Raw genomic sequence first — 23,378 nt, forward strand, 5'->3', positions numbered from 1 at the left:
TGTTTTCTAGAACAGCAGGCTTTAAAAAGTCAACAGCCTTCTCCAGTGAAGTGGGCTTGTGGGAATACTGATTGTAATTGAACTGCCTTAGAATAAACAATGTTGGAAGAGATCTCTTGAAATCACATGACTCTTCAGTCAAAAAGTACTCCAACTTAGAGCAGGCTACTCTGGGCCCTGTCCAGTTCAGCTTTGAGTATCTCTGAGGATGGAGATCCCACAAGCTTTCTGGGCAACCCATTCTAATGTTTCACTTCTCTCTTGAGACAAAAGATATTCCTGAAGCCTAATCAGAATACCTCTTGCTGCAACTTGTGTCCACAACCTGCCATCATTTCAATATGTGCTGTGGCTAGAGTCTGCCTCCTTCCCTACAATATTCCATTAGGTAGTTAAAGGAATTAGTAACATTTCACAAAAGAATCAGGCCCTTAGGACTGAATAAATAAATCCAGCTCTACCTGTGCCACTCCTCATGTAAAAAGTTCAATCTGACGGTTGACGAAAACACAGGTCAGACTCATTCTGAAAATGAGTGTGGCAGGGCACTAAGCAAACCTGAGGTATGGGAAGGACTTCTGGGGAGAAGCAGCTTTTACAAAATCTTATCTCCAGTAAGAGATGAATTCATTACAGCAATTTGGTCGCCACCAAAAGACTTGTGAAGGATTTGGCTTGGTGCATACTGGATGCAAGTCTTCTGAACATAAGGTCATTGAATACAACAGGAGGGGAAAGTGGTGTCAACTAAATGCAGGAGTGCTGTGATTTCAGGGAAATCATTAACTACAGCAGACCTGCAAGGTAAGCCTGACATGCTCACCTCCACAGCAAGAGAGGAGATGTCTCACATGCCTGGGCACTCCTGCCAGCTCTGGCCATCCCACTGTGAGGCTCACACAGGTAGTTATCAGCTACCTGTCAGAGAGGTAGCCAAGTGGTCCTAAAGGCTGGTTTTAGTCAGTGCTCAGCATGGTTGTCAGGCAGTCTAGACCTCTCCTAATCCAGAAGCTCTTCAGAACCTTGAAAGGAAGAAGCCAAAAAAAAAAAGGTGAAAGAAATTTACTAGAAAAGGGAAAGCTGGTACTAGAAAAGATGAAAAAAGACAAGGGTCTGTAGAACAAAAAGTGGAAAAAAAAGCAAAAAGCAATGAAGGATGCTATAAGGAAAGCAAGAAATTAATTTCTAAAATTCCAGATCTTTACATCCTAAAAAAAATTCCCTTCCTCCCTTTCAGATACATCTCAAAATACCTAAGCCAAACACCAGAAAAATCCCAATGCCCCAACAGTGATCACTACAGTTTTGTTAGAATTCAAACCTGACAACAGCAGCTTTCAAACTTGACTATGACAAAGGTAAGTGAGATCCTTTGGGGAAAAAATAAAAGAAATTAACAGGCTGCTTTAAAAACCAGGGTTTCCTGACAACAGTGGCACTTCCAGACCTTTCTGGTATTACATTTTAAATATAACCACGTAAGTGACTCAGATGTACAGTAACAGCCTTGGGTTGCCCTCAAACATTCCACCTCTGGAATCACAGTCCTAGTCTGTGCAACCTGCAGTTGCAGTCTGCCAGAAAAAAAGGCACAAATGTGTTGGTAACTGAGATATAGTCCATTATGTATTTTGTGAACTGAAGTTAAACAATTACCGAGGGTTGGTTAGGCATTATGAGCAGTATGGGCTGTCCTTTGCTAAACATCTCAAGATGTGGTCTAATTAATGTGGTTTATACTTAGGTTCACCATGAAGTCCTACCACATAGGCATAAGGACAAAAGCTGACTCAGTGTAAATGAGAATCAGACTTGTTGAGTTAAAAAGGGAAGCGTGTAAGAACAATTTAGTTGCTTTCCATCAGACTTTACAGATGTTAGAATTTAAGCCTCCTTTTGAAGTGGAGATACTGAGTGGGGAAATGCTGCATGCTTTCAGTACAGATGGAAACAAGCTTGCCTGAGATCTCAGCTAGCTAGCCAGGGAAAAAAGACCTAGATATTTAATGGAAAAAGAAAATATTTCTCAAGAGATTCAAGGATTAAAAATTAACAAAGGGCCCACAATTCTATTAAAGAAATATTCTTATGCACATCTGCTGGTATATAACATACTGACCTACATCAATTTCCCCACTTGTAAGAAAGACTGAAAACAAAAGAGATCTGAGTAATACCAATAGGAAAAAAATATTTTTGGAAGTGTGCAATATAATGTAACTTTATTCTATCAACACAACTATGTTAAGGGAACATGACTATCCTGTCAATCTCCTAGAAATCAGGAAATACAAACCCAGAAGATGTGTGAAGCACAAAGTCTGCCTCTTGATATTTAAATTTTAATGCTTCTTTCTTTTTCTAGCTGTCTCCTGTCTCCCATCATAACTTCTTCCCAATGTAACAGGTATTTTTGGATCACACAGGTTTTGTGTGAAGTATAGGCAATCCAATACATATTCAACATACAGATAAAACAAAGGATAGCATGATCATCATAGGGCTTGCATGATATGCACATGGACATCCATACACACTAAACTCATAGGGCAGATACCTGCAGGCACTGGTGTCTCTTGGGATGTTGAAAAACCTTCTGGATTTCAGTCACCACTTGCTCCCCTCTATCACCTACTTAGGATCTTTCTACTGAAAAAACCTGCAGGTTATCCATAAACATTTAAAATTACCTACAAATCCACCAGTTAAAAATGTGTGCAATTTCACCTCATGGTCATTTCCTCAGTCATGTCTGCTGATTTTATGTTATCTGAGGGTATGAGTTAATTCAGAAGAGATCTTAAGTACTGGCTATTCTTATACAGGATTATGCCTTGCAAAACTACAATAATGTTCTTCTCTCCCCAGATTTTTCTCCCTGCCCCTCTTCTTTTCAGGACTAAGGTAAGCAGTCAAGAAAACAAAAGAAAAATATTTCAAGAAAACAAAAGAAAGATATTTCAAGAAAATGAAGTTATTTTTCTCTATTAGTCTGGCTGCTGGAAAGTCCTTGGTTACTGAAAATCCAATCAGGACTAAATTGCTGGCATCTATCAGCTGGAGAAGATATGAAACTTCACTGCAGAGCTACACACAGGTTCAGTGCAGGCTACAGATATAGCTTTAACAAACTCTATGACCTTCTTTCCTCTTCATGTCTGGCTCTTTGTCTGGCTGCTGCTCTGATGTAAAGAAATCCACACAGTGCTTGAAAACAGGCATATTGGCACATGAGAGCTGCTGGAATTTGCTGAAAATTGCTGAGTGAGGGACTGGGTACACAACTGACCATCTCAGCTTAAGTTCACGCCTTGGCTTGTATTCAGATACTTGTGATACAGATGTGTGGACACAATAAGTCTTGTATCTATCTCCCAGCTCTCCTCCCACTGTGCCAGCTTTCCAGCTGGCCACATGGAACACAGCATCATTTAACTTAGGAATATGTGATTCCACTAAAACCTGTTACATTTGTGGGTGGTCCAGAGACTTTATAATCTGTACACCTACCCAAGAATTTATCAGCATTCTCAACTATGCATCAAAACTTTGTAAAATTGTACTTTGCTTTTGCACAGCAAATTCATAACTTACATGTTCAGCTTATTTCTCATCTGTGTGCCCTAAACATTTCCTTCCCATCTGAAAACCTGCAGGCTACAGCTCTGACTGCAACAGAGAGCACAGGCAGCTTAGTCAGTGCATCAGGAGAACTCAGACAGAAACCACAGCTATGTCCCCATGCTCTTTTTGGAAAGAAAACAAACAAAAATCTACAACCAAAACTACCACCCAAAACCAATTTAACTCAACTTTGCAATAGACTCTGAAGCAGCTCATCCACAGTGACATGCCTTACAGCAGGCAGTAATTTAAAATAGCCACACAAAACACAAAGTAACTTGCATCTAGCCTTTATTTATACAGCAGTTCACCCAGGCTTTGAGAGAAGGACCGACTGAACAGGCAGAAAGATCTCCATTACTTCTGTGGATCTGGCTTTCAGGTTAGCATCATCTACACCAACAGATTTAAAGCCCATAGCCACACCTTTGTTATCATCTCTCCCCTGAAGATTAGCCTTCCTCTTCCCTTTTCACTTGGCAGTGTGCTTGAGACACAGTAGTAAATACTGTTAAACAAAAGACCATCTTCCAGAAACAAGATGAGCCTGTGCCATCCTAACATTGTTTTACAAACATCATAGATGATTTTAAAAATAAAACCATAAGAGTAATTTTGCTATGTTAACCATGTTTTCCTGATGTACTGTTTTTCTATTATTACAGAAGTTATCATAAGAATTTTACAAAACAAGGTCCTTCACTGTCCCACCTCCATCTACTTATTTTGCCTTATTCATTGCAAACTCTTAAAGAGCCATTTGGGATTTTATTCATTGCTTTGGATAAGCAGTGAGTTCATGTTTTCCCCTGTACATCTTTTAAAATTTATTCAACATCTTAAGAAGGCTTGTCCACATGAACAGCTGTCTCTCAGCTAATATTTGCATTCCTTCTTCAACATGAGTAATTTCTTCTTTGTTCTGAACTAATCGGCACAGCTTACTATGCCAATTTCCCTGAATGGACATGTCAGTCAGAAACCTGACCACTGTGCTTTTCAGTATAGCTAATACTTACTATTAAGTCGTCTGCTTTGTCTCATCAGCTAATAGGAATTAATAATAGATTAAGTCTATGATAACAACTTCTGTTTGAGAATTTGTAACCTTTTTGGAAAACATTAATTCTTAGCAAATGCTCAAGAAGTAAAATCTTGCCACCCACAACTGAGGTGAAATATACAGATAACCAACAGCAGTGCTATATAATAAAACTGAACATGACATTAAAAAAAGGCAAAATTAGCTTGAAATTTCAGGTACTAAAGATGGGTCATCATTAAGAAATTAGAATCTGAACAATTAGAATTCGTACATTAAGTCAGACAATCTTGAAACAGAGTCAGAATGATTTTAAAAATAACCAGAACATGGGCTTCTTTTCTTGATGAAAGCACAATATCCTCCCAGAAACATGACTGGAAATTACTTCCTGGGTGTCCTGGTTTCATCTAGGGTAGAGTTAACTTCTCAGTAGCCATTTAGAGGTGCTGTGTTTTCGATTTGGAATGAGAATGGTATTGATGTACAAAACACACTGATGTTTTGCCTTTTGCTAGGGGTTGTTTAGCCTGGAGAGAAGGAGGCTCAGCAATGGCCTTAGCCCTGTCTACAACTACCTGCAAGGAGGCTGTGGCAAGTGGGGCATAGCCTCAGGATGCAGCAGGAGAGGTTCAGGTTAGACATCAGGAAGAATTTCTTCAAGGAAAGCATTGTCAAGCATTGGAATGGGCTGCCCAGGTAGGTGGTGGAGTCACCATCCCTGAAGGTGTTCAAAAAACTTGGCACTTAGTGCTATGGTCTAGCTGACAAGGTGATCAGTCAGAGGTTGGAGTCGATGATCTTGGAGGTCTTTTCCAACCTAAACAATGTAAACACACAAAGATCTTCAACTCATGAGTAGCAGAGATTATAAGAGATTCTGAAAGTGTCTGTTTATGCCTTCAATAGGAATTTAATTTTGTATTAAGAATTGTCCAACAGAAGATGCAGATCAGAATCATGTGCCACCTGATGCACACAGATCTTAGAAGAACTTCAGTAGAAGGAAACATGGTAAAGCTGTAAGCAGTGCTAACTCATACAGAGATGGAAGAGATCAACAGCTTCTTACTTATTATCTTTGCTAATCCTGGAACACGCAAACACAATAAAATTGAACAAAGGTAAATGCAAAGTCTGAAGAAAGCAAAGCTGTTTTGCTTTACTTGCAAGGCCTAATTAAAGGGGAAAATTTGACCCTGTGGGGGGATACAGAAAGCTTACAACTGACAAGCTCAAAATTATTTCCCTGTTGCAATGAATTGCAGTCATCAAGTCTTCCACTTACAACAGAAACACAAGCTTTTCAACAGCTGCCTCTCTATGTGGGTCCAGTGCAGGGCGGTAAAGGACAACTGATAAAAACATTAGAGCAAGTCATGATGTGGATAAGCAGTCCTGGAAAGAAAATGGAACACAGAACACCAAACCCCGGTCTTTTCCTCTTTATGCCCCATCAGGCAGTACTGTAGACATACCAGATTTGACGTAGAGGATTTCATGCCCATGCACTGCAAGATAAAAATAGCTCCTATGGTCTTGGGTGTTGGACTAGCTGGATACTGGATTCGCCCTGGCAACATTCTTGTTCTTTTTTTTTCTGAGTGAAAAGTGTTGTTTTTTTTTTTTAAATAAGATTGTGCCAAGTATAAATAGTGCTTTCACTAAAAAATAGTCAAACATGCACAAAAAATGGGTAGAACACAATGTTCTCTCTTTAAATTAATTAGCAGGCCTCTAGTGCACCCAATGAAGTTTAAATCAATGTGTACAAAATTGGCAGTAAAAAATCAAACCAGGAAATGCAGGGAAAAAGGGTAGAAAGAATCTTGTTTTGTAAAGCAATATCAAAGCAAACCTTTTTGCAACTTCTGAACTGAAACATACTGGAAAGCCGTGTCATGTAGTCTAAATTACCCCTGGTAGCTCATCTGGTGCTCACCTACAATCAGATTCATGCCCTATCAACAGCAATTAATTCCTAGAAGGGAGGAAGCAGGAGGTGCTCCCCAGGTGTAAATCCTTCTTTCCTTCCCCTTTCAAAAACTAAAATATCTGCCCTCAGAACCACTGTGTAATGTCATGAACTGCATTATTTTTCATTAATCTGACCAGATGCAGGAGAGAGTATCTAAGAATGTAAAAGGCCAAAGAAAGGATGATTACACCAGTGCAGTGTGCTGTGATCTCTCCATAATTTACTAAACCACAGAAGGGAGCAATATGATGTGCAGATATTGCTATGGCTATTATGTGACTGTAACAAGAGACATTCCAAAACCAAGTGGCTGGGAAATACCAGACTCTTATTGAACCCATTAACAAATAAATGGCTTGTGTAATGGTCTTCTTGGTGTTACTGAAATAAAATCACTCCAGTTCCCATCTGTCAGGCTTTTTATTTCTCCACTTCAACTCTGTGCTGTATTGCAAGTCTGCTAATTAAACCATTCTAAATCTACACCTAGAAGTTCATACAGTATCAGATGCCCAGTATGGTTAAATTTCACCCAAGTGTTTTCTTTGAAACAGCACACACCAAGAAATTAGGACAACAGGGAGAAGCCCAAAATTGGTGCAACTGACCTGCACAGTGAAGACTAGGCTGTAGCCAGGGATACCTGGGGATGGCTCAGCAGCTCCACAATTAGTGCTGCTTAGGTAGAGTCCATGAGAGGGCAAGCAATGGGCAACAATTTAAAGGAGCCTGCAAATTGTTGCATTAACCCTGGTTTTTGTTCTGTCCGACTTTGCTTTAAATCTGCAAAATTTCACATTTGGACTACCACAAAAGGAAAAAGCCTGACGGATGAACACTTACAGAATTATTTTACATAATTAAAAGACGTCAGCTTTTTCTTATGTCACCTCTCTCCTGTTTAAATCCATTGCAGCTATGTCTACAGCAACACATGTGTGAAGCTATGAGAAATTTAAGCATGCATGCAGTATGTAAGAGAGGACTAAAGATGACAGTGTCAGGACCTCCACAACTTCCACTCCAGATCATTCTGGAGTCCAGCTTCAGTACACTAAACAGGACACCTGCCCCAGCCACCCTGCACTCAGTCTTTCCCTGCTTCAAGCACCTGGTACTCTGCCAGGGATACCTTTGATATAAAGGCCTAGTTCCTCCATGCTCTCATATACCACCTGGATTCACCACAGGATGCAAAAGGGAACTGGCTGTCAACGCAGCAATATGTGCAGAGTTGCTGCTTGACACAGCACTCCATGGTGATAGTCCCAGGGCAGCACGGCCAGCGCCCCCTCGGTGACAAGCACTGCATTCCAGAGAGATGCAGCACTGATCCCTCTCACCTGCTGCTCTGCATCCCACAAGCACCACACAAAAGGCTTTTCCCCTTCTCTCCTAGATAGGCACTTCTTGAAGATCTGTGTGAAATATGCAGGTGGATTTGGGCAGAAAAAACGCTGATAAGTATTTTGGGAGCATTTGTTGCATAAAGTTTTTTCCAACCCATTCTGATTTTTTGATGCCAAAACTAATTTTAGGTACATGTGTTTGCAATTCCATTAAGATGACCAAATAAAGTGTCTTTCATATGGATGAATCAGGAACTTATGAAGACTGAAAATTAAATAACATTTAAATACGCAAACAGCTGTGCGCTGGAAAGCAGAGACGTTCCTCCTGGGTGGAACAATAAAAACACACATACCTGCATATTGAGAGTTATGGACTGCTGCTCAGGAAATCAATGTTCACAGAGAAAATTGTCTGTACCTCCCCTGATCAATTTGTGGTTGTTAGGTAATAAATTAGGAGTACTTACCTCTCAAAAAGGGTGTAAATCTATGAATGAATGGTAATAGGTGTTTCAACCACACCAAGCTGAAAAGTCAGTAACGAGATAGAGAAAAAAGCCACCAGGAGCATGGACCTGGGTTATTTCTTACTTTAGCCACTGACACATCTGAAATCTGTCATAATGAAAATGCAAGTGACCTGACTTGTCAGTTCCATTCTGTTTTGAAAGACACTGACAATTTGAAGAAACATAATTAAACATTTCCAGTAAAGTCAGTAGGGTTTCAGGTCTATACCTTTACTAAATTGGAACTGCAAAAGCAAGTATTATTAAAGTGCACTCAGGAGAGGCCTTCATTACAAATGAGATTTCTTAATATTTAAAGAAAATCTCAACCATCCCTATTTAAAATGAGAGTAGGGAAACTAAAAGGAAGAAAAAGGTTATTATTTATAACACAGTGAGTATAGTTATGCTGCAGTTGGAGGACCAATTACATCCTGGTTATGCTTTCCAACTCCACTAATTCATATAAATGGAGTGCTTGCTACATGACAGGGTAATTGCAGTGTAAATACAATAGACTTTATATAACTGGATACTGAAAAAGAGTCCATGTTACTGAGGTGGCAATGAGAATTAATTTGGACGTCTCATTAACCTTCAAATTCTTTGAATCAGTGATAATTAGGATATAGAAAGCATAACCAAAAATGTAATTACACTGAACTAAGGGCTCAACTGTGCAAGTATTAAGAGGCTGCTCATGGGAGTAAGTACGCTTGAACATGAACAGAGTATGACCAAATCAGGCTGTAAAACACTACTGTGGGTTTATAATGAAACAACATGGAACTGAAAAAAAAAAATAATTACATTTTTCAGATGTAAGAAGTATGCTGAGGGTTGTTCTGGTATCAAAAATCATTCCTTTATATTATGTAGATAGTGGGGTCAAATTCTGCCAGGAAAGCTCCCTTCCCTCTGAATGCATGTTAGCTGTAGCCCCTGAAATGGTTGGTGTATCCCTTTTCTAGAACTTTTCAAAGGAAGTATACAATGAGTGCAGACAGGACTTTGTAACATGAAAGTGCTACTGTTCCCTGTGTACATCAAATCTTGTCAATTCCCTTCTAAGAGGTACTACTAAATGTCTGTGATCAGCTTCTGTGGCTTCCTAACTCCAGAGACCATAATGTTCTTCTGCACACAATGACAAAACTGTTTCTTGAATGCCTATGGAAAACCAAGGACATACTGAACTGTCTGTTCAAATGGTAAAACAACTCCCCAGTCAGTGTATAATTTCTTTGAATTCAAACACTCGTGTCTTCATGTCAGACCACTTCAGGATGTGAGCCTGCACCAGTGGCAATGCATGAGCACATATGCAGGCAGGGTGTGGACAGCACTGCTGCGGTTCTGAAAGAAATCCTGCATCAGGGACAATCCAAAATGGGCAGGTACTTCCAACACATGAGAAACCCACACAGGTCACTTGTCCTTCCACAGTTTATGGATCAGCTAGTTTTTTTCAGAATTATTCACCTCACATGCCTAATCAGGGAATCCACTCTCTTTCAAGATTTTTTTCTTAGCATATATATTTTCTGCTAGGTGCCCTTTTAGATTGGAAAGGGATCATATGCTGGCAAAGAGAACTTTGTATTTGACTGCTTCCTTCCAGCCAAGTGAATATTTCCATTCATTTCCCCTTCTCATTTTGGCTTGATTTTTTTTCCATTCCTGAATGACTTACCTTTGCAGGTAAGAGGGGGAGATGCATACAGAACATTAGTGGTAATAACAGTGCTGCTCCTTGCTTTGCATTAGAAAGCAACTGCAGCTGGGGGAGCTCTGGCTACTTCTCAGTTCAAGATAAGGAAAGGGGATTCTCTTGCTCACTTTTGACAAATAGTCACCTAAGCAAACCCACAGCTACAGAGAGGTGCTGTTTCCCTCCCTGTAAAGCTGACCCTTTCAAGGTACACTACTTACGCTTGTTAAAGATGTACCTGGCTTGCATTCTTTTCTGTGATTAATTGCAGCAGCCTCATGTTGTGTTTTCCATAAACCCTTTTTTTTTAACCTCAATTGCTGAACAGTGCAGAAGCCACTAGAAGTTTCTGTTCCATCTTTATTTGCTGTCTGTTGAAGTATAAGTACACCTACACCCTCCAAATCAGACTGTTACATTTGCTCCATAGCAATGTCCTAGAAATATGGACAGCTTTAAAACTCACTTATCACAGAATCAGATGTGAAGTGAAAAAGAAGACACAGGTGAGATTTTAAAATCCTGTCTTCCAACAGAATGAGAGATACAGCTGCTTGTATGTGAACACTCTCATAAAATCCCGTCTTGCAGCACATACATGGAAATGAAGCAGAATCCTTCATTATCAAACACTCCTTGGCAGCCCACGCTCTGACGTGACAGCACGTAATGCAAATGTTTACAGCAGGAAGTCCTCAGGAATGTTCAGTCACTACCAAATAGCAGATGCTTATCAATCAGCAATTCCTGCTGTGGGAAACCCAGCTGAGGCAGCACTTCCCACAAACATAACACAGAAAAGGTCTCTTTCAATAATCAGCTCCAATTTACACAGCTTTTCACACAATACTAAGTGTATCTGATGAGTCCCACCACGATCTGTGAGACAGAAACAGTGGCATGAAAGCTCTAGAGGTTCAATCAGCTGATGTTCTCTGCATCTAATACACAGTGAGTGAATGGTCCCAATTTAGTGAAGATATTTGTCCTGAGGCTAAAGCATTGATTCTCCACTTACTGCCTTTTAATTGTGATGTATCCAATTTATCTTTTTAGGCTATAAACTCTTACGGACAAAAAACTCTTCTTTCTTCTGCATGCTGTTTTCATGCCAGTTTTACTGAAAGAAAACCTGCAGGCTGAATAATTTTTATATTAACAATGTAATAGTTCCCATTGATAGAATTAATTGCTGTAACCTGTATTTCTTTCTACAACTATGTTGGATATAAAGTTGAATCAGTGGTGACAATATTATGAATAAATGAAGAGTAACAGGTACAGGAACATTCCAGAGGTTGTGAAAATGTTCTTTTCTACAGAGAAAACTGTTTGCTCATCCATACCATGGTAATGTTTATGCTTTAGTAGTATAAATTCCTGTGCATAAGCAACACTGCTTTTCAACAGTCCAGAAAAAAAGGAGCCAGCCAGGATGTTCCTTTCCTTTTTTCCACAATTGCAGGTGCCCTTTTTTATTGTCATTACCCCCAGGCCTATCTGCTGCCCCAAATTCACATTTAAGCTTCTGCCATGTATGAATTGGTCAAAGTGAACAGCCCTTCATTCCTAGATATTCAAGCTTGATGATTCACAGGCAATAAAATGTGACAGGACTTTTCACCAACAAATGAACTGCAGGGCATCATAATCAGCAGGCAAGGCAGCTCTAATAACTGGGTTACAGCGTAAGGAGATAAACTCAAATGGAGCAGAACATTCATAAGACAAGAAATGTGAGACGCTACTCAGCCTAAAGCACCACTGGTGCTATACAAAGACATCCAGCCTACACAGCAGCTTTTTTTCCCCTTTGGAAGCGGGATTCCTTTCAAATTCCAGTTCAAGATGGTCTCAGCAGCGCGAGAGCAAGAATGGCAACCACTTACAGCCCCCAGCATGACTACTTCCAGCTTCTTTTCCCTTTTCAGTTGCAGCAAACTGCAGTCAGCCAGACAATGGAGGTTTGTTTTTTCTGTTGTTGATGTTTTAAGGTGTTATGTTAGGATACTGCTGGTAATCAGTGTTTTCAGACTCATTGACAGGACACACACCAAGCAGCCAATATGCCAGCTGCTGCCCTGATGCAGAAGCTGCCATGCGCTTGGAGGCTTGGACAGAACCCACTTGGCTCTGACATCAGCTGCAGATGAGTTAGAGCTAGCAGTAAAAACACTGTCCCCAGAAGGTCACCTGTCCCCAAATGCTGCTTCTCAAAGGACACCTGCTCTGGACCTTTTCCTAAGCTGTGCCAAACAAAAATGTTTGCTTATGTCAAAAACACAAAGCCTCCTTCCCTCTGTCCCCCTACTGACAGCCTAAGAGTCGGTGAATTTATGACACTGTTACTACAGTGGCAAAACTCTCTTTGGTTTCAAAACACTTCAGCCTTGACACCCACAGTAGGATCCCCAATGAGATAATATCCCTGTAAAGCTATTTTTTATAACACACTTAGGTTCATCACCCACTGCTGAAACTCCTGCTGGCTGTAATAGAGGGTGAATTTCTAAGCACAGACCACAGGATGGTTTTTTTTCAGCAGAAAGCATGTGCAGGAAGCTGTCCCAGGATCTGAAAAAAGCTTCCTCTGAGCAGCAGAGGCCCTGTCTGCACTGAGGCCACAGCAATTGGAAGACCACAGCTTTTGTTGGTACTGTAAGAAATGCCATGGCTGGTACCCTGCAGCAGTGCTCTGAACCAGTGGAGCAATAAAAACAACTGAGGAATTTGATGCATCCCCTTCTACCAAGAAGGGCCCCATGTGTCATGTCTCAAAGAGGTAAGAAATGTCAGAGATCTCAGATGAGCTACAGGCATGGTACTAGACTGTCATGACACTTAACTGATTGTGCAAAATAGTGAAATCACAGTCAAAGGTGAGTGTTTGCAGTTCTAGGGATAATGTCGGCACTTTTCATGGTAATATCCAATCCCCAGCAGAAGCTAGTGCAGGGGCCCACAAGAACCAAGGAAAGAGTAGGGCTGGGGAGATCCCTTATTATCTCTTTCCCCACCTGTGCAGTGGGAGTAACACTATTTGCCAATGGTACAGGATGATATAAAACATTCAGTTACTTTAGTAATAAAGGTTGGACATGTACGGCAGAGAGATAGATGGAGAATGACATCTGATGGTGTCAGCTGGGACTGGAATTTGGAGGATCACAGTCAACTGAAAGCCTTCACACAGGCATGAGTTGGCCCAGGACTTTTCTCCAAACTCTGAAGGAGTTTTCAAATCTATGGCATTTTTTCCTCCTCTTTGCACTCATACAGAAGTGTCCATCCAAGTTCATACTGCATAACCCTTGCTGCCATTCCCTTGCTTTTGCTGTCTTCACTCAGCATTTGCCTTACAATGCACCGAGTAAGTCATGCAGTAAAACACAGAAGAAGAAAACAACAGACAAAAAGAAGCTATTCCTACAACACTGCTGGCCTCTCTGGTCTGCACAAAACCCACACAGGCTATTTTGAAACCCATGAAGACAGGAAAAATTGGAAGATTATAGAAAAAAATGCTATTTCCAAGGATACTGTTAAGTCCTCAAACATAAAATTATTATCTGATACCACTTTTAATAATATTTTGGTTTTTAGTTGTGTACAGTATACTTAACTAAAGGTCATAACAGGCAGTCCTCCTCTGATTTCTATGAAGACCGTGAGTACTGCATGAAGAGGATTTTCTTTTAAACACAAGTCCTGCCTTGGCTGAAAGTGAATGGCTGTTTCTTTCCCATAATACATAAATATGTATGTAAAGGTGTCAGCTAAAGAACTTGGAGAGATTATCTATTTGTATATTAAAAAGGCCCTCAGACAGGTCCTCAGACATTATTCTACTAATTTCATACATACTGCTGATACTTAATAATGAAAGAGTAACCCTTCCATACTAGACCTGAAAAATTTTTTCAGGTCTACTGCAACTCAGGTTAAGACATGGATGGGAATAATGCAAAAACAAATTCTAATCTCTCAGCCAGCTGGTATTTATTGCCTTGGTTGGCTGGCTTACCTTGCAGAGAAGACAGGGGCTAAATCAATGACAGACATAATCCCAGCAAATTACAACTGGGAAATCATCAAGAAGTCTGGGGGCAACAAGATATGAGTCACTATAGGCTAAAAAGAACTTTTCAGCATCCCTCAGAATGAAGATATCCAAGGCCACATCCTAATGTTCTTCTGAAGACAGCTGAAGGAAACTCTCCAGGCACTAAAACTGATGAATGGCTTCACCCTGAGCAAGTCAGAAAGGTGCAACAAGACATGAATGCCTTTTAGTCCTAAAGGATGCACCAGCAGCCCCTACCCAGCATCTAGTTTGTAGCTATATTGTGCATCAAAAGAAGGCAAAGAGAAACCACTAAAAGTCTTTTCATGGCTCAAGGGTGAAAAATGAATCCTTTCTGGCTCTGGTGGAATCCAATGCAGCCAACACACAGCATGGGAGACTTTTCAACCTTTCAAGAAATATTAACTTTGGACTGGGAAAAAAAAAAGCTATCAAAAACCCACACCAAAAAAAGCAACAACAAAAGCAACAAAAACAAACAACACCAAAAAAAGGCTAAAAAATAAATCTTCAGTGATGTCCACTGAAACCTACATACGCCCACAGATAAGACAGTTTTTTTTTCTGTTTTTTTCTGAACCCATCTTCCAGACTAAACAATATCTGAACTAGTCTTTCTCTTATGCTGGTTGGAATACAACCCCTCAGCTCATGCAGGTCTCTGCCAAGCCTGGCAGGCAGTGAAACACTGTCAGCAAGGCCAGACAAGCTTTGGAGGTCATCAACTCTCTTTGTGGGCTTTTAAAAGATGTTTCACTCTCAAGGTGATAAAATTTCCCAATACCAGACAAGATACATAGCTCTTTAGAGCTATCTAAGCCCCAGAGCTTTGGTAGGCTCTAGCAAATCAGAACTGGTCTCAGTGAAGACTCAATCTGTCAAAAATGATACTGAGTCCTTTGATAGATCAAGTCCTAAGTGCCCACTTCTTACCCCTGATGGGGCATGTCATAGTGGCTTGTTCCTGGAACTCAAAGACACTGCTGTGAAAATGCTCATTTTGAAAAAAAAACAATTTAAAAGAGGAAAATCTTTGCCCTTTCTGGACGCTTACTGTATTTACTGTCCAAGGATCCCAAATCCTCTAGGGGTATCACCCAAATCTCACAGCACCCAGCAGAGAGAAGACAACTTTACAGATCAGGACATAGCCAGGATGTGGGACTTGCCCCAGATCAGGGAAGTAATCAGTGACAAATTCAGAGCATCTACATTCTCTTGGCATACAAACCCACATCTTCATGGAAGGACTACCCATTCTCTGTAACACAACACAGTGTAGAGCAAATATTATGTTCAGTTTTATAAAAAGATATATAAAGCAGGCAGAGAAATCATGGCATAGCACAGTGACAATGGAATATACATGGAAAAAATAAAATGTCAGCACAACTTACAGGAGCTGCATTGTTTTTCACCGTCACACTTGGAGTTGTGGCTCGTAGCGCCCCACTCACACCATGGTAGTACTTGAAGCAGATCTTTGTTTCAGCTAAAAAAAAAAAAAACAAACGCAAAAGGGATATTTAGGATTAGAAAAACTTCCAGGGGTAATCTGCATGATCAGCTGCAGATCACAGGCACAAGGCTGGCAAGCAGTTAAAATTGCAAATGGTTCATTCTGGCTGGATGGCACAACAGGATAACTCCTGTCTCTGATTCTCCCCTTTGCCAGGGTGAAATTTAGAGTTTGGTTCATGGATTTAAAACATTTAAAATCCAAACCTCTTCTAAGCAGAAGTTACCACAGACAGACCTTATAGCACCTGTTTAGTATCCTTTAGAAGAAAAAACGTAGGGACATATAAATCTTCCCTGTTCAGATATACCAAGCACTAATGTGCAGAGAAATTGAGGAACTTCCTTAGGACAAGTTTGCATAGCTGCTCACTGACAGGTTTCAGAGTGCCAATTTGTTCTGGCCTTGGTCAGGGCAAGGACGTAGATCTCCACAGATTAATTGCTCTGCCAGTTACCACATTAAAGCATTTTCAGGAATAGCAGAGTACCACCAGACTCTGCCTTAGTGTATTTCCACAGACTTCTAAAGATTTAAATTAGGTGAGGAACACAGGAAAGGTCATGATTTTTGACACTCACAGCGCTGCTTTTTTGCAACGTGCATTGACATTCAAATAAATAATATTGAGGGAAACTCATTTCAATAACTATATCGCAGCACAGAAGTGAAAATAGCTTCTTGTTAATTAGCCCCTCACAACCCATTTTCTTGTTGGCTACAAGAAGGAAAGAGTTCCAGCCAGCTTCTGTGTTGGTCTGTAACTACAAACATATGCAAAGTGGTGCTATTTGCCTACCTGCCTGGAACTGGTGACTTGCTGGAGCTCATCCTGGCCTGCTGGCTGGATGTAAGAATTTCCTTCCACAGTAAACTGGATGTGAACTGCCTACGTACAGTCAGTCAGGACCCAATAACGCAGTGTTACATATGTAACAGGTATGTTTGTGGGATATGAAAAATGTCTGTTTAAATAAAACCAGCTTTCCCATCTTCTAGTTTTAACTGGATAATTACATGGAAATGTTCATCTATTCCAAGATTTTCCTTAAGACCTTGCTTTGCAGCTGCAGCTCAGGGAAAACACCAGCCTTTGCTGGCAGAGCCACAAAAACGCTCACTGTAATTACAGTGCCTGTGTATGAAAACAATTAAAAAATGCCATTAATCTGTTTTAACATACAAATTCCATTGCAGTTTTAATACCAGTAAGAAAATTACTCAATTCACTGCAGCTGTAACAAAAAATATTAAGAGCTGAGAGTGCAACCACAGATTATGATGCTGTGATCTGCTGTTTGTAGAACCAAGAATAAACCATGTAGCACTCCAGGTGGAAGCAAAACCTGGGACATGAAAAGTGGTGGAGACCCTCAAAAACTCAGGCCTGAATTGCTTACCCTGATAACTATACAGGAACACAGGTGGAAAGAGAAATCCTGGTATTTTTTGATAGAAAAAGTTATTTTAGAAGTGTAAAGCCTTCCCAACTTTCAAATGTCACTTGGGAAATGAAAAGCAAAGAGGTGATGTTCCCAAGTAGTTTGAGCACTACTCACTTTCAGGTGGCTTCCTAGTCCTCTAACCTGAGGGGTGCTGCAGGAATGCACAGTCCATCGATGAGAAGCACAATGCCGGCACACTTAATCTGTCACTATATTTTCCATTCCTACAGCCTGTTCTTTACCAGATGACCAGGGGTACATTTCTGCTCACAGAGTGAAAATACAGCCTCTCCCACTATATCCACAATGTGTACATGTGTCCCATTTACTTCACAGCATTCCACAAGAATTGGAACAGAATACAGAGTCCTTCAGCACCTCCAGAGGGTCTGTGCTGCCTATCCTGGGTTGAATTCATAGCTATACCCCCACATTAAATTCTGCAACTTCTAGAGATTTACTTGAGGTGTCAGTGCAGCTGAGCAAGCAACCCTGTTGTTGCACCTGGGAGCAGCAGTTGTTTCCTTTTGGCAGCAACAAAAGCTGGATGAGCCTGTGGGACAGAAAATCTGCAATTCCAGATTGTATTTTCACATTGTAATTTTCTCTACAGGACTTTTAACAGCTCAGCAGCTAACTCATTTACTCGCTGAAAGGACAGCAAAAGCTGAGGTTATCAGAATAGCTAAAACATGCAGTTCTCACCAATTATTCAAATCTTAATTTTCTTCTCCCCTGGAGATTTTTAGCTACAGTTTGCATGGAACATTGAGAGCTAGAATAAAGAGAGGCCTTTAAAAAAAAAGTATTAACTTCTATAGTTAATAAAATATAACTTCAGGTATTAGCTTGTATGACAATGTTCAGACCTCACAGCAGGAAATCTTGTCGTAAGTTGACAAATAGGAAATCAGTTACCATGTGCATGGGGAAAATTTTAAAAGAATCCATTTAATTCAACCAAAAATATTAGAGAGAACAGAAGGAGAAAATATAACCGTATGTAGTTAACTGGGTATTAGTACCACTTTCAAGGACAAAGAATAACTAAGATAACTGATTTTGTATTTGGAAAGAGCCATGTGGTTATTACAGGTCCCTCTCAGCTTCACATTACTATTTCTAATTTAATTTGCAACCAAACTTCCCACATTCAGGTGCAAACTGCAAGAAAGCAACCCAAGAGAGATGCAAGTGTCATACCCAATCCAGAACAGTGGCACAGCTGGAGCCATTTTTCAAGCAGTGGTGGAGGTGGTGATTAATGAACATCAAAGGTTTCATTCAGAGAACAGATCTGAGAGAAAATGTCTTATGGAGGCCTTCATAGTTTAAAAAATTGCCCTAGAAGCTTCAGGGGAACAACATTTTTCTTTTTTTTTAGATTCATCCCTCCCCCTTTTGATCATATTGTTTTCAGATTGAAAATATTATGCAATTGTCTATTTTCAATGGAGAGATGTAACTTTAGGAAGTATAAAGCTTGCAAAATTATATACAATTTCTTTATGTGTAAAAATATCAATAGGATTCTGGTCGGCCATTTTTTGGCCATGAACCATTCTTTCCAAATAACATTGTTGGTGCCATGATTTTCACTGCAACAGAATCCTAACATTTTAATCCATCTGAAGATTGTTCTTGAATTCCTGAATCACCTCTGAGACATTTCCGAAGCAGATGCAGAAACCTGTGGGCTTGGTACCACTGCCTCTGTAGATGAACAGAAAGCACTGGAAGTATTGGCAGGGCACTGATATAAATCAACCTAAATATTATCCAGCTGGCATTTTTATGTAATATGTAATTACAAAGACTGTTTGGATAGTAGTCTTGTAGATTAGCTTGTTCTGAAATAAAGGAGAGCATTTAACTCTGTCTTGCTGCCCTAGCTACATGGCAGAGTGCACAGGTCAGGAGCAGGTGTTGTCCAGTTAATCCCCATTTATAAATAAATGTGTGCCATTGTTATTTTCATCTCTAATTATTTGGAGATCACTGGATCCAGCAATGAAGTAATGATGTTAAAGTCAGGAAGTAATGAGGTTAAATTCTTCTTTCAGTTAGCAAAAATGTCAGTGAAACTGGTAAAGCTTCCAAGAGGTGAGATGCCTAAAGATGCCTGGAAATAGCCATGCCTGTGGCAACAACCAAACTACTCAGCAATTCACATGGATAAAGAACAAAACAGCATTGTACTCCCTTTACACCAGGCTTGGTATCTCCATTTGTGCCACTTCTGGCTGGAGTAATTTGTTTCACAGTGGGTGGCATGGGGCTATGCTTTGGATTTGTGCTGAACACAGGGTTGATAATATAAAGATGTTTTAGTTGTTGCTGAGCAGGGCTCACACACAGGCAAGGACTTTTCTGTTTTTTGTACTGCCATACTGAGGGTTAGACTGGGTGTGCATAGAAAAGAGGGAAGAGACACATTTGGGACAGGTGACACAAACACACTAAAGGGATACTCCAGACTACAGGACATCACACTCAGTACGTAAAGTGGGGGGAAGAAGGATGAAAAGGGGAATGTTTAGAGTGATGGTGTTTGTCTTCCCAAGCAGCCATTGCATACGATGGGGCCCTGCTCTCCTGGAGATGGCTGAACACCTGCCTGCCCACAGAAGTGGTGATAGAATTCCTTGTTTTGCTGTGTTTGTGTGCACAGCTTTTACTTTCCCTACTAAACTGTCTTTATCTTAGCCCACAAGTTTTCTGGCTTTTACCCTTCCAATTCTCTTCCTGATCCCACTGGCAGGGGAGTGAACAAGCAGTAGTGTGGGACATAGCTACTAGCTGGGGTTGAACCATGACACCATTTTAAACTGGCTGTGTTACAGCCATCTGCTGCATTAGTATAAATAAGAACATGCTCACTTATATGCTCAGATTTACCACTGTAACTATTACAGATAAACACAGCTTCCCCAAAGGAAGGCCCTCAAGGCACAGTAAGGCAAGAGAATCAGAACCAGGCAACAGGAGAAGTGATTCTGTTTTCCTCCCTGCACCAAGCACCTGTGTGGGCCACAAAGGTTATGAGGAAGGGAGTGGAACTGAGATGTACTTCATCCCTGGACACCACAGAGACCACTCCCTATTCAGAGGAAAGCACTGAGAAGTTTGACTTTTGCCAGAGAAATTTTGCCACAGGGCTTCATCCCTCTCACAAGAAAAAAAAGTTAATTTCAGAAAAATTATTTCACTATCAAAGCCCTGAGTTATCTCAGTTACCAAATCAGTTTTGCAAATTAACTAACCGGAACATTAATTTACTAACTGAATATTACTCAGGCAATAGTTTACACTGCCTCTGCACCCACCCAGCCCCTAAAAACACTTGATCCCTTATGAAACTGAAGTGAGAAGAGATAAAATCTAGTGGGGTCTGTTAATGAACTGCAACTGGAGGTACTGAAGGTTGAAAGTCTCCAAGAGGTCTTCTAGTTCCCATCATCCAGCCACTTTTCTGTCAGTGTTATTTCTCCTGTTGGTCTATTTTATACCCTTTCCCTTTAAAATACTTCCATTCCTAGTAATCTTCCTCATTCATTCAGAGTTGTCAAAACTGCCCTAACTATCTTCTCAAAAGTTCAGTTATCTTATAATTAATTCTCTGTTCCTTGCTTACTAAGTCAACCTGATCTCAGAGGCTTAGTTTTCACTTAAAGGTGGATTTATTCTTTAAAATAGAAAAAGAAACCCCAAAACTTGGCCAAGATTACAGTTTCTCTTGTTGAGCTAAAAAACCCCCAGAATACCCTAATGAGTATTTCAAGGAAAACTATATTCTTTGGGGGAGGCAGAAAGCATCATCTGGTGTTTGCTAGGAGTGTGAGTTGCACCTGGGGCACTTCAACAAGCTTGTTGTGATTTATTCCCAAGACACTTTTTGTTTCAATTAAATAGCTGAGGTGACTAGGCATTAGGTAGGCATTTCTCACTGCTGTAAAAACCTCTCAGAGAAGCAATGCCAGTCTTAAATACTGAGTCATTTTTGATCAATTCAATCTGTTACTAAAAGAGCCACTGTTGCTCTTTTGGTCAAACATTGTGCATAAAAAATGAAAGGTGTCAAAATCAGTAATGAAAAGGTAGCTGTCTCTGGTAAGTGGTTGGGAACCAAGTGAACCAAATCAGACAGCAAAGCAATTAAGTTATGAGTCATAAAGTTTTCCCTAGAGAGGAGCCAGAAGTGGAATAAACAAATATATGATGCTGTGCTACAATCAAATCACTGTGGGACCATCCTGAATTAAAGTAGCTATGGTGATCTCTAGATGTGGAGACAGCTTCTGTTAAAGTGAAGACTATGAGTCAATGGAGGGGGAGAACTGTTTGAATACAATGAGGAAACTGGGAGAGGCATGTGAAAAAAAAACTGGACAAGGAATTACAGGGGGAAGCCAAAACAAAGAGAGATTAAAGGCAGTTTATATGCAGAACTAAGTGACTAAGCAATGTGCTTGAGGGGAGGAGAGGATTGAGATTATAAGAAAATCACTGCACAAAATGGGACGGGGGAGAAAGCAGAGAGACTACAACTGTGTAAACAAGATTAGAAGACGCTAAAAGAAAAGAAAGCAGGGAAAAGGAAACAAAGCAAGGAAAGGTAGACAGGGAGAGAGTAAGAAAGTCAAAGTTGAAGCAGAAAGAGAGTCACTGAGACCTTCAGGCAGCATGGAGCAGCACAATGTATAAACTGTATAAGCAGCTACCTGTGAAACCTGGTGTACACCTCATGTCCACCTCTCATGCCTCATCCCCCTACTCTACCTGCTGCTGCCTCCAGTGCCCGTCTCCCTTTTATGAAGATCACTGGAAGTGTAGAGAGCAGGTAAATTGTGCAACACAAAGAGGTGAAACCCAGTGTTCCTGCAGCAGCACGAACCTTTCCCCAAGCATCAATAGTTTTTAGATAAATTTAGGTAGTTTCTAGCGATATTGTACCTGCCCTGTCAGCAAAGAATTAATACTCATAAAGAAGACAAAAGGTAAAGTTATTACTGGCAGATCTAATTTGTAGCCAGAATGTTGACACATGGTACTGTTTACTTCTATCATGTAGGCGTGCTGCTGCTCCATGCAAACAATATCTCTTGTTTCTGGTGCTCGATCAGAAAATCTTCCTGTTCCAGGCACAGGCTTTCTCCAACATGCAATGGTGACACTACAGCCATCAAGCTGGTTTTCTACTCAGCTGCCTATGGATCATGTATTTCCTTAAGCTGTAGACTGCATCTGCTCACAGTATTTGTTTAGTATCACAACCACCTATGGCTTTCCAAAAGTGCCTCAGTTTTCAGACAACTAACAGTTTAGTAACCAAACAAGGTCTAAACAGATGTGTTTCTTTAATCCCTGTTGCAGAATTGCTTCCAGTTTTCTGATTACTTTTTCCTTGCTCTGCTCTAAAATGTGCACAAACACTTAACAGGCTTCTTTGGAGAAACTGCAAGACTTGAGATTTTATAGTCTCGTCTTTTAGATAACTATAACATTTACCAGCAAGAAAGAAGTATCTGGAGCCAGAATTAAAGCTGACAAGTACATATCAGAAATTTGAGGCACAAATATTTGCAAGGAATCTCTAATGGATCAAAAACCAGCAGTAGAACACTCAGAAAGTTTCTATTCAATTTTTAACTTAAGACAAAAATCCACACTTGTCAAGATACAGAAATGCACAGTTTGAACATTCAAATAACCTTAATTCTGCACCAATAATATATTTCAGTATTTGTAGTTGTAACTGATATTTGAAGAACAGATAAGATGATCTTAGTATTTTCTTTTATCTTCAGAAGTTGTTGCACAGACTGTTCCTTCCCAAGGGTTGCACACTGTGGGCTGGAGTTACCTCCTTTATAACAGGAGAGCTGATTATTATCATTTATTATATCATTGATTTTTTGTCCATTGATCTGCAGATACTCGCCCCTATTGACTTTCACTTTTATTTCCTTTGCTTGATAATTTGATTCAGCAGCAACCGGCTACAACAACAGTAGTAGGGGAAATTACTATACTAATAACAAATGTGTAGTCACAAATCTTCATATTCAGTGGTCCAGTCTCCTCTGTCCTAACGTCATCTGTTTGAGCCCTCAG

The 23,378-nt window shown here is 40.3% G+C and overlaps 1 protein-coding gene across 1 annotated transcript in view; it reads right to left on the reverse strand.

Moving 5' to 3' along the window:
* The window catches only part of HECW1 (HECT, C2 and WW domain containing E3 ubiquitin protein ligase 1), a 162,687-nt gene that overhangs the window by 103,045 nt on the left and 36,264 nt on the right, over positions 1–23,378 (reverse strand). The window contains exon 3 of the mRNA XM_062510258.1: positions 15,698–15,792. Within this exon, the coding sequence (XP_062366242.1) occupies positions 15,698–15,792 (95 nt within the window). The remainder of the gene's footprint in view (positions 1–15,697; positions 15,793–23,378) is intronic.

Source organism: Cinclus cinclus, chromosome 1, assembly GCF_963662255.1.
Source record: "Cinclus cinclus chromosome 1, bCinCin1.1, whole genome shotgun sequence".
Lineage (NCBI taxonomy): Eukaryota > Metazoa > Chordata > Aves > Passeriformes > Cinclidae > Cinclus > Cinclus cinclus.